The sequence below is a fragment of the Miniopterus schreibersii genome, assembly GCF_964146895.1.
Source record: "Miniopterus schreibersii genome assembly, chromosome: 1".
Lineage (NCBI taxonomy): Eukaryota > Metazoa > Chordata > Mammalia > Chiroptera > Miniopteridae > Miniopterus > Miniopterus schreibersii.
Window position 1 is genome coordinate 21,805,495 of NC_138101.1, and position 12,923 is coordinate 21,818,417.

Consider the following 12,923-nt stretch of genomic DNA (forward strand, 5'->3'; position numbering starts at 1 on the left):
TGCTGAGAAGGGGCTGTTGGTACAAATATGGACGTTAAAAGTGATTCTGGCAAGGTCTCAGGGATAAAAGGTGAGAGCTTTAGAGAAAGCCTCTATCATCTTAGAGAATATATGTATCATCATAAACATGTTGGTAGAAATATAAACATTAAAGGTCATTCTGGTAAAGTCTTAGATGACAATGAGGTTACTGGAAACTGTAGGAAAGTCAATCCTTGTCCTCCTCTCGCCCAAGGAGGACAGGCAAAAAAATAAAGCTTTCCTCTAACACCTTCCCTCACCAGAAGTCCAACACCATTCTTCTGGGTATAGGGACTCATGTCTCTATGAGCAAACTTTGGTGTAAACAAAGTTTTGACAACTGAAAAGTGCTCCATCTCTACTTCAGAAAAGCACCAAGCTATGAATTCAGTAAGCCATATTAATTAGAAATAAGTAATGGCTTATTACTTTTCTTCTTCCTTTGCTAAATGAGCTGAAACCTACATTTGCTCAAGGCTCCCTCAAGTCCTATCAAGTCCAAGAACTGAGGTGATTTAAGCTTTCATACAATTCTAAATTGTATTTGGAAAACTGACCTTGATTTCCTTTATTCCTTTCTTTGTTTTTAAAGTCTCTTCAGCAGATTTTGTTTTCTCATTCTTCTTTACTGTTTCACTTGCAGATTTCTTTCCAAAGAATTTACGAATATCCTAAAAGCAAAAAAGGAGGTTCATAAATAAACATTAACTGCACAAAATTCTAATTTCAATTATAAAAACAGACAGCTCTATACACACACTGGTTTACCCTAAGTAATTTCATCATGGTGGCGTAGTTCCACGTGTAACAGCATTCTCTTCATATGCAAAAATGAACTTATAAAGTTAACTGAATTAAGAATGATTTGCCTAATGAAAAGCAATATTAGCCCAGCTGGGCGTGGCTCAGCGGTTGAGCATCGACCTAGGATCCAGGCGATCGGGGTTAGATTCCCGGTCAGGGCACATGCCCAGGTTTCGGGTTGCAGCTGATCAATGACTCTCTCATCACTGATGTTTCTATCTCTCTCTCTCTCCCTGTCCTTTCCTCTCTCTGAAATCAATAAAGGTATATTTAAAAAAAAAAAAAAAGGCAATAGTAATTCTAAGAACCTGGCCAAAAATAAGCATGTTAAATTTGTGTTAACAATAGCACAATTACTAAAGTAGCAAACAATAGGTATTTATTAATCATACTCATGCCCGTCATCCCAGGCACAGAAGAGAAGACAAAGGTAGCAGAGAAGCAAAGAGTTGAAAAATATAATCCTCACCCATGGGATTTAGAATCCAGTTTGAAAGAAAAGTAACTATTACAACCCTGATCATTTAAGACTAACAACTAAGAACCTTGACATTATTTTCCTTTATATGAGTTTTCCAAATTCTGAAGAAAAAACCTTGCCGTTTATTACAACATTCTCTTTAATTACTCTACCTACCAGTGTTAAACTGTAGAATTATACTGAAATATGTATAATGCAATTTATAATTACAATCACTTAGTTTTCTTATCTTTTCCATACATAGTCTTCCCTAGCCTTTTAGATTTTAAAGAAACTATGGTATAGAGAAAAGGGAACAGAACCTTTGAATCAGAAAGTGTTAGTTCAAATCTCTGCTTTACTGTCTTCTATCTCTGTGACCCTGGGAAAGTTACTTTACGAGTCTGTTTTCACATCAGTAAAATAGAATAATACCTACTTTATGAGAATTAATTATGCATCTATCACAATTTTGGCTCAGTAAAAAGCTTTCCTTCCTTTCCTTTATGAACTATTATCTCTTCGTATCACTGAAACATCTCCATTTACAATCATCTCTGCTCACACTCAAGGGTACAGAGAACACAAAACAATGAGAACTTAGGATCTGAATTCCAAATAACTGGGTTCAAAACCAGTTGTACCTTCTTCCTTCTTCTTACCCTTGATGATTATAATTCTGATTTACAAATCCTTTCACCTGTTCCAACCTATCTCTTTATTGTAGTAAGAAAAATGCCTATAAAAGTAGTTTGTGAAGTATAAAAAATTTAACAATTATTTCCTAGGTCTGGCAATAATTGTCATACTCTTAAAATGTCAAAAACCCCAAACAAGTGTTTTATGTATACACACACACACACACACACACACACACACACAGAGCTTTGTGGCTAAGCCAATAAACAAAACAGATAAACAAGATACACAGACATGTTAAACTCTGCCCAAAAAGATTGAAGACTTCCTGGTTTTAAACCCTCTTATGTAAATTTCCCAGTATAGAAAAGTCACAAATCCATCCTAATAAAACCCAAGTCTAAAAAATACTGTTTATGGAATGGATACCTCAGCTACGAAACTGGGACGTCTGTGTCAGGTGCTAAAGAAGAGATGGATGATTAAGCAAGCCACCGTCTTCCATTTAACTTGCAAAGAATTGAGTTGCAAAGAACTGAGGCTGACAACTACTTGCTTTATTGCTTCTGGAGTAAATGTGAATTTCACATTAGTCTCATTTTTGAAATTACTAGGTGATTCTTCATTTCAAACAGTGGTAATTGTTTACAGCACAGGCACACACAGGGTGCTCATGCACCATGGAAATACCAAAACTGAAGGTTAATAATCAGGTTAAGACAGTGGTGTTTTTCAATGTTTTAGAACCACAAATGCTTAAAACCGCAAAGAGAAAGAAAACAACTCAGGAAATGAAATTGTTGGTAAGGTTGAGCAAGTGCCAAGCTCTTTGATTTTTATTGCTGCTCCTCCACATTGTTCCCTTTCCTTCCTCAGTAATTCCATTCACATATCCTTTCTTTCCCTTTCACTTTAGTCTACCCTACTCTCTCATACTCCCTGTGCCTTATACCTGGAGGCAAAAGACTTAAAAAAAAATCACATCCTGATCTAACTCAACATACACTAAAAATCTAAGTTTTTGGAAAAGCATTTTCATCAGAATGATGGCAATTTTACTCATAGCTTTTTAGTATTATCTCCAATGTGAGTAGCCATCTAGTGAATAAACATCTAAAAGGAAAAGGTCACCAATTTGGCCTTACTTTAAAGAATGTGACTTCACCTTAGTTTTCAACTAACATTCCCTGTCTAGTATTACAGGTCTAGTACTCCAGTAGCTAATCATATTCCCAAATAATGGCTCTAAACACCAGCCTTATCTGAGCAGAAAAATATACTTGCTGAGTATATGAGCAGAAAAAAGGGATACATTTTTAAATTTACTTTTGTAATCTTAGCAAAAGGAAGGCCTTCTAAGCAAAACATCAAGGCTAGATAAATACAAATTCGACTACATCAAGAATGTGGGAAAACAGATGCTCACACACTACAATGCTGATAACGTAAAAACTGGTATAGCCTTTCCAGAGGACAATCCAGCAATATTATCAAAATTTGCATACCCTTTGTTTCAATATTCCATTTCTAAAAGAAATGGTAAAAGATATAAAGATACTTTTATTTGGTGAAATCAAAAGAGAGTTAATAATTAACTCTTCCTACTTCTTTCATCTTACTTATTAATTGAACAAACAGGTCAGTTCAAAGATGCAAAAAATGTAGGCAAATATCACATAAAAGTGAAAGCAAATTTTAGCAGGGATAGCTAATACTAAGTTTTTCATGATTTTACTTACAGCTATTGGACATAGATTTACCTCTTTTAATGATCATATGATGTAAAAAGAGCAAATATAATGATACATCTCCATTTTATAGATGAGTAAATGGAATTGTAAGTCAAACACACAGGCATTTTGTCAGTTTTGCCACTTACTACTGATGAATTTACTTAACTTCTCTGCCCGTTTCCTCGTGTTGCCACTTGCCTCATAGGATTCCTATGGGGATTAGAGGTGGCACACCAAAAACCTCCATAATGAAGCCTGGTCCTCCTATTTCAAATCTTTATAGTTTTCCACTTGACCATGACTGCCCCTTCACAGTTTTCCTGTAACTAGGGATCTATCATTCCCCCACAATTAGGAACGCTGCCTTTCCCTTCTGGTTATTCCTGATACGTTTGATCCTACATGCTTACAGAGAGGCACTATGCAAGGGACTTGAGACACGAAGAGGAAATAATCCTCATGAAGCTACCTGGGAGGCAAGTTAGTATATAAAGAATTAAATACAAAACAGTCCTAAGTGCTAATCACAAGACTGTAAGAACACCAGGAGCACCTGACACCTCAGGGACGGCTTCTCAAACAAACCAATACCTACCTGGAAGACAATATGACCCAGCAATCCCACTTCTGGGTATTTACCTAAAGAAATCCAAAACACTAATTCAAAAACATATATGTACCTCTATGTTCACTGCAGCTGTATTTACAATAGCCAAGATATGGAAGCCAGGAAAGTGTCCATAGATAGATAAGATAACTGGATAAAGAAGATGTGGTACATATATAAAATGGAATATTTCTCAGCCATAAAAAAAAGAATGAAATTTTATTACAACAGCATGGATGGATCTAGAGGAGATTATGCTAAATGAAATAAATCCAGACAGAGACAAATACTATATAATTTCACTTATATGTGGAATCTAAAGAACAAAAATGAACAAACAAAACAAAAACTCATAGATACAGAGAACAAACTGATGCTTGCCAATTGGAACGCAGGGGGGTGGGGGCTGTGGAGCTGGGTGAAAAGGTGAGGGGATTAAGAACTACAAATTGGCAGTTACAAAACAGTCACAGGGATGTAAAGTACAGCACAGGGAATAGGAATACAGTCAATAATATTGTAATAACTATGTATGGTTTCAGGTGGGTACTAGGCTTATTGGGGGAACCATTTCTTAAGTTATATAAATGCCTAACCACTATGCTGTATACCTGAAACTAATATAATATTGAATGCCAACTGTAATTGAAAAAAAATTTTAATTTTTTAAAAAAAAGGAACTTGCTCTGTGTCCTAAAATGATCTAAGATACTTTTGACAGTCACAGAAATCTAAATTTAAATATACTGCTGTAAGTTCCATAAAGCAGGCTTGTCTACCTTACCACTGTATCTCAAATACCGGGCCAACATCTCAGATAAGTAAACGCTTAATTAATATTCGTTGAACACATGAGCAGTTACTTCTAGGTCACTGACCTTCACACCTGGGCTCAGAGAGGTTCGTAATTATGTAAAATAAGATTCACGGTAGATTTGCTTTTAAAGATTGTATATTAAAAGAATCTTTCATTGGGATTAATTTTTTGCTACGACTTCGCTTTTTGTTTCAAGAAATTTCAAGTGAGTATTTAACTCTTGTGTATTATTTCTGAGGTAAATTGTTAAAGTTGACCTTCTATAACTGATCCTTATAATATAGACTCTTGTCATATTACTATATTGTGGCTACAAAAACCAAAATACTTTCACTTTTAGTAGGATATTTCCTCTTCTTCAAATTTGTTTTTAGCCAAAGAAGTTACTTTTTTTAAGAAATCAGAAATGTCTATATATATATAATCAATATTAATGATACAGCAAAGTCTAGCAGGCCTCATGAACTTCTCTAAGATACCAGCAAGTAAAAAAAAGAAGTGTGGTCTGAAAGACCTTTGAACAAATAACAGTTTCTAGCTAGAAATAATTTTAAGAGCCTGCATCAATTTCCCTTCATTCAGTCATTCATTTATTCATTCAACAAATATTTAGTGAGAATCTTCTACAGGCAAGACAATTCTTTGTACTTAGGATAAATAAAATAGGCAAAAATCTCTGTTCTCATAGAGCTTTCATTCTATTTTCTGCCTTTGGTCTTTCTGCCTTTAGAGAATGATGCAGAGCATAGGAAATAAAGAACAGACTAAATAAAGCACAGCAGGGGAACAGGAATGGGGGCTGAATGACTACAGGGAACACAGTGAATAGAAACTGCTTCCCCTACTCGCTCTACAATCTATTCAGTATACCTCAGAGGCTGCTCCCAAGATAATGAAAGACTCATTTTCATTCTTAGTTGCGTCAAGATAGGTGTGCAAGATTCTGAAGTTATAATATTTATATCATATAAGCCTTAAATTACTCTCCCAATGAAATACTGTATCACAGAAAGTTTTCAGGTACCTGATCCAAAAATATAAGTCGTTGGCAAAATTAAACAGAAAATAGAAAATAGTTATTTAATTTAGGTTTAAAATAAATTCTTCATAGCTACTTGGGACAACTGAAGCATCTGAAACTGTTTATGCCTTATCTAATGGTTTATTTCAACATTTTGACATTATCACCAGGGCAAATGTACTGTGATTATAGTTTTTATTCATCAAGAAATCAAATTTTACAACTGACTTCTGATCTTAAAAAATCATATTTAAACTACTTAAATGAACACTAAAATTATTATTTTATTATTTTTTAATCCTCACCCGAGAATATTTTTTTATTGATTTTGAGAGAGAGAAGAAGGGAGAGGGAGAGAGAAACATCATTCAGTTGCCTCCCATATATGCCCCAACTGGGGATCTAAACCGCAACCTAGGTATGTACCCTGACCAAGAATCAAGCCCTTGACCCTTCGGTGCACAGGATGATGCTCTGACCAACTGAGCGACAATGGCCAGGGCTGAACACTGAAATTCAGCTCACATCAAAAATAGACCTACATGCTAATAAATACTGTATTTCTCTAGGCTACATTACTCACTGTCATTAAATGTTCAATAGCTCAAGCATAAAGTCATGCAGAAAGGGCTAGAGAAGGCGTTTTCATATTAAGTTTTACATTCTAGTTGATTTCTCTTTTTTTGGAATTACAAAAGTTTATTTGTACTTATTCAAATATTTATTGAAAATTTGCCAAGTGCCAGGCACTACACAGGAGTTCCCTTTCCTTGTGGCCCCTATCTTTGCAGAGCTTATATACTAGTTTAGGAATCTGTCAATAACAGGTTGCCTATCTATTAAAATATGCCAAAATGTATGCTAAGAAAACAAAGTAGGTGGTCTTTTCACTAACCATACCAGTCATTTTTAACACTGGTCTGTACTCGGACCTCCTCTGAGCTCCATATCCATGTAGTGTCTACTAGATATATCTCTGTCCAAATGTCCCAAAGGTCCCTTCAATTCATAACACTCAAAATTAAGCTCATGTTCCTCTCAGACATGTTTCTCCCCCTTTATTCCCAACCTCAATGCATTTACCCAAAACAGAAAAATGGGCAGTTTTTCCTCCTTGCTCTGACCCTCCATCTAATCATCCCACCTAACCCATTTCCCAAATACTGCTGTCCTCTTCCCTGTTTCCATTACCACTGCCCTGATTTAGGGCTTCATTTATTTACTTATTTAGCAAACTCTTACATAAGACTTACTCTGGGCCAGGCAATGATTTAAGCACCTTAAAAATATTAACTTAATTCACAAAACAACCCTATGAAGTTTTTTAACCTCAATTCACAGACGAGAAAATTAAGAATGCCAACAATTTAAGATGCTCCTTAATGTAAGCAAAAAGACATCTTGCATTTTCCTACCCTAAGGCATAACTAACAATTCTACAACACTGTCAGAGAAAAGCAATGCCCATCAGGCGGCCCAAATGCGATTTTAATATACATATGCCAAGACAAAGTACCAGACTTTGCAAAGTACTCAAAAAACACAAATTTTCAAAAGTCTGTTATCCATACCAAGACATTTCCAACTTGAATGGTTACAAATCTATCAGTAGTAAGAGATAAAAATTTTTGCAATAAGTACTCCTAAATTCACACAGAGGTAAGCTATCATAACATCTTTAGTTTTAGAAGGTCAAATACAAACGCTGATATATATTTACTTTGACATATAACAAAACAGGTCTAATTATTTTTTCCACTGCTGATATCCTCAATCAATAAATAAGTTATATTTACCTATAAAAATGAAAACAGAAAGCAAATTATGTCACTGTCTTCATTTACCTTTGAAGAATACAGGACTTTATGCAAAATAAGTACTGCAGTGCTCTACAAATTAGTTACCAAAATATTATATTTCAGCTTTACTTCTCTATTTTGAGAGTAAAAAGAATTATAAATGTTTGGTATTTTTACATGGTACACCAAATCCACAAGGAGAAACTTATTATCAACAACACATTTCATAAAATCTATCCAAATGTAAAAACTTTTTATCCTGAAAACCACCAAAATGCAAAATTATATGACTAAAACATACAATGATATCACTGATAGCATCAAAGCAGCAACAAAATATGAAATAATTTTACAGTATTTAAAATTATGTTAAGGCCTTATACTTTGAAAGCAAAGAGCTGTTGGAATGCTTTCCCATCACATCAGTAATAAGAAAGACCTGCTCTAGTCTTCTGCCACTTCCATCCAACATTGTAGAAGTTCTAGCAAAAGCAATTAGACAAATAAATAAATAAAATAAAAAGCACTTAGACTGGACGGGAAGTAAAATTATCTCTATTTGCAGGTGAAATAATCTTATATACAAAAAATCCTAAGAAATCCACCTAAAAAACTATGAGAATTACTAAATGAGTTCAGCAAGGTTGCAGGATACAAGAGCAATATACAAAAGGCAACTGTATTTCTAAACTCTGGCAAAGAACAATTCAAAAGTGAAATTATAAAAACAATTCCATATACAGTATCATCAAAAAGAAAAAAATATAGCCCTGGCTGGCTTTGGGCCCACAGACTGAAGGGTCCTGGGTTCAATTCCTGGTCAAGGGCACATACCTCAGTTGCAGGCTTGATCCCCAGCCCCAGTTGGGACATGTGTGGGCGGCAACCAATCGATGTGTGTCTCTCACATTGATGTTTCTCTCTCTCCCCCCTCCCCTTCCACTGTCTCTAAAAAAAAAAAAATCAATGGAAAAAATGCAAATGGTGCTGGTGCAAGCAGATATGCAAAAGAATAAACCTGGACCGCTACTTCATACCATATACAAAAGTGAACTCTAAATGAATTAAAATCCTAAATACAAGAGCTAAAGCTATAAAATTCTTAGGAGAAAACATAGGCATAAATATTCATGACCTTGGATTAGCTATGACACCAAAGTTCTGAGGAAGTGATGATTTAGACTTGAATGAAAAAGGCAGAGATACACAAGGATCTGGGGGAAGAATACTTCAAGGAGAGAAAACAGCAAGAACAAAAACCAAGACAGAACCAGCTTAATACACTCAAAAGACAGAGCGGTGAGACCAGAGAGGTAGGTAGAGGCCTTATAGGCCAAGTGCCAGTATATATGAAAAAAGCTACGTTATGATAGAATCACAGCACTTCTCCAGGGGGAAGCATTCACATAGTAAACTAAGATGTGAAAGGTGTCCCCTACAGTGAGGCAATGAAACAGCTCAAATTACAATGTATTTTCACTTACCTGACAGCTCTACAAAAAGGCTATCCTATAAGTCTCTTGTGTATTTAATTAATCCTTATTTTTATATTTTCAATAAATACTTAAACCACTCGCTGAATTATATATATACTGACTTCTTAAAAATGCATCTCTCAAGTTTTATTTACATTTTGAACAATTAATTAAACCCTCATAGCAATCCAAATTGTTTACATGGCTTATTTTACAGTTGTACCTCAGAAATATTGTGGGTTCAGTTCCAGACCACAATAAATTATCACAACAAAGCAAGTCATAATCTTTTTGCTGGTGGAGGGTGTTGTCTTCAGTTTGTAAAAAACACAACATTGGTGAAGCACAATAAAGCAAAGCACAAAGAACGAGCTATGCCTATATTCTCTTTATTTTCAAATTTGTTTATTTCCTTTAATAGAAATTATATTCACATGATTCAAAATTCAAAAGGTAAAGTCTCCCTCCCAGCCTGCCTCTCAGACACATACTTCCTATCTTTGCAGGCAACAAGTATTACCTATTAGTTGTGTATTCTTCCTGATTTTATCTTCAAGCAAATATGTATATCTTCTTTTCTTTTACTGTATAAAGTGATAGCATACTTCACATACTTCCTGAACCTTACTTTTTTCTCTGAATTAGCTTAGCAATTGTTTCATATCAAGGCATAAAGGTGTTTTTTTTCTTTTTTTTAATTTTTTTATTGATTAGAGAGAGAGAGAGGAAGGGAGAGAGATAGAAACACCAGTTAGCAACACTAACTGGCTGCCTCCTGCACGCCCCCTACTGAGGATCCACCTGCAACTCCCGCACGTGCCCTGACTGGGAATAGAACCGGTGACCTCTTGGTTCATGGGTCCACGCTTAACCAGAGTGACACCAGCTGGGAGAAGTTTTTTCATTTTTTAATGGCTACACAGTATTCCATTTTGTGGATATAGTATTTTATTCTCTTATTGATAATTTCTAACTGAAAAATACTTGAGAAAAAAATGCAGCTCCCAGGAAAAGAGATGTTAACCTTGTGTATGTGGAAAGGCTTCAGAAAATATGTAAATCCCCTAAAATGATATATATGTGCCCATATGCATTTCTGTGGGCAGAAAATTTGCATACCATTCACGATATCAAAGGGACCTATGATCCAAACAGAAGTTAGGGACTACCTACTAGAACTTGTATACAAATGTTCAATAAACACTTGTTGAATAGAATATTAATCTAAAATTTTGCTAATTTTCTTACTAGAGACAGAAAGACTAAATATTTTTTAATTAATTTTTAAAGAGAGGAAAGAACAGAGAGAATCACTGGTGTGAGAGGGAGACATAAATTGGCTGCCTCCTGCATGACCCCTACCAGGGATTGAGCCCAAAACCTGGGCATGTGCCCTGACCAGGAATCAAACTGGCAACCAGAAAGACTAAATTAAATACCAATATAATCCAAAATTCTTATCTACTTTATTGAACATTAACTGTTTTCCATTAACAAAGAGCAAAACTGACCAATTTGACTCCTTTTGTTAGAAGGGCTTTATGTTTTTCATCTGCACCAAGAAAATGAATCCTAAAGAAAAAAAATAACCACAATTTAAAGTACCTCGAACAGGTGAAAATGATCAAATGAAAGTGGACTATACAAGCTGTTGTTCACATTAACTCACAACAACAGAGGCCTCTATGATGCCCCTTAAACTCTATGCAATGCCCCATAAAGAGTCCTTCCTGGGAAATTAGATTACTAGCATGTATTTGTATAATGCCTACCACGTTAGGCACCAAAATGGAAGCTCTGCATATATTATCTTGTTTAATCCTCAAGACAATTATTTAAGGCAGCTTTATTTCCTCCACTTTCACAGGTAAGAAAATGGAGGCTTAAAGAGTGTAAAGCGAAGCCCCAAACCACAAAACTATTGAACGGCAGAGCAAGACTAAAACATCCCCTCACTCTCACCTTCAAGACGCCAAATCTCATCAACTTTCCATAACACCATAGTGCCTGAAGTTCGAAGTGTAATTATGATCATTTTAGGGAGGTGGTATAAACTACTGGTCAGAAAACTTGGTTCTAATTCTAATTAAACAATTTATTAGTTGTATGACAAACTGTTGAAACTCTGAAAGCCTCCTTTTCCATCTGTAAAAGTAAATTGCTGTGAGGTTTAAATTAGAAAAGGTAACAAAACAAACAGGTCACATACTGACCTGAAGAAGAGTTACTACAAGGTAGCTATAATCATTTTATCCTGTTTTGAGAAGAAACACAAAAGAGCTGCAAGGTTTCCCAATTTGGCATAAAAATTTCCCTCCTTGAATGCTGGCATTGTGACAAACTGAATGATTGGAAAAAATTATGTCTAATTATAGATTCTGGCGCAATGCAACATCACGAACTGACCTTTAAATTAAAATATTTCAAACGCAGACCTGTGTCTATTACCCTACCAGCGTAAATGTCTGTTTCGACGGCTGCGTAATTATTTCACTCAATATAAGTGCTTTATGCACAATGATGCACAGAGATTTCTGCGTTGTTGTTTTAAGATTTTAGCATCAGGTGATAAGCGATGACAGCTGTCAAATGTACTACACCTGTTTTACTCCCTGTGTCATCCCCATCCACTCTTGCCCAGGGTAAACCGTGTTAACCCTACGACTTCTGTGAACGTATAAAACAAAACATCTCCCCCCTCACACCCTCGGGCTCAATACGCCTACGTGAGGAGCTCTAGAAGTTGTTAACTACAAAAGTTAAAGGCCTGAGGTAACTTATTCATAAGAAAGGTAAGTTTGTTACATTCTTTTCTCCTGTGACCTAAAGTTTGAACAGGACTCCAACGCTTTGGTAGGACCTACACCGAGGTCCCGGGCAATGCTGAGCAGGAAAAGAACTTTCCCGCTGCGCCCCAAAATCTCCTTCAAGACTCTCTTCCTTCCTCCCTTCCCCCCTAAGAGTGAAAAACAGTGAAACTGCCGCACGGCACCAAAAATCCAGCGTGCTGGCTGCCAAGGAAAGCCGTGCGACCAATGCCCCGTTTGTGCCTCACTCCCGTCCGGAGCCACGCACCCCGTCCTCCCCCACCCCTCCACGCCACGAGCGCCCGTCCACGCCCAGCCCGCAGCCTCTCCCGAGCCCCGGAGCCGCACGGTCTCCCCCTGGGGCTCACCATCGCAGCCCAAGCACTAAAGCGCGGCGGGCAGGCCGGCGGGCTGGGGAATCCGTTATCGAGGCTCGGCACCCATTCGCGCCAACAACTTCTCCCGGGAAGGGGAAGGCGGCGGCGGCGGCGGCGGCGCCTGGCGATGACGTCAGGAGGCGCGCGCTTCCGCGAGGCGGGGGGGGGGGCGCGAGGCGGGAAGTGCGACGTGGCCTGCGGGGCGGCGCGGATCTCCCCGGGCCGCAGCCCTCGCGAGGAGCGACGGGACGGCGGGCGCTCGGAGTCGCGCCCACGGGCTCTGGCGGGGGCGCCAAGGAGACGTTCCGGGGCTGGTGTCCGCGGGCGGGCGGGCGAACTGGCGCCGCCCGGTGTCACGTCTCG

General features: G+C 37.4%; 1 protein-coding gene across 4 annotated transcripts in view; it reads right to left on the reverse strand.

The window, feature by feature from the left end:
- Positions 1-12,706, reverse strand: part of RFC1 (replication factor C subunit 1) — a 59,715-nt gene extending 47,009 nt beyond the window's left edge. For 2 of the 4 annotated variants that reach the window (XM_081118797.1, XM_081118796.1), the window contains exons 1-2: positions 12,552-12,706; positions 579-692 (exon numbers count right to left, since the gene is read on the reverse strand). In XM_081118797.1, the coding sequence (XP_080974923.1) occupies positions 579-692; positions 12,552-12,554 (117 nt within the window). In that variant the 5' untranslated portion in view covers positions 12,555-12,706. The remainder of the gene's footprint in view (positions 1-578; positions 693-12,551) is intronic. The other 2 variants (XM_081118799.1, XM_081118798.1) reach the window with 1 other exon arrangement.
- Between the last annotated feature and the right edge of the window lie 217 nt (positions 12,707-12,923).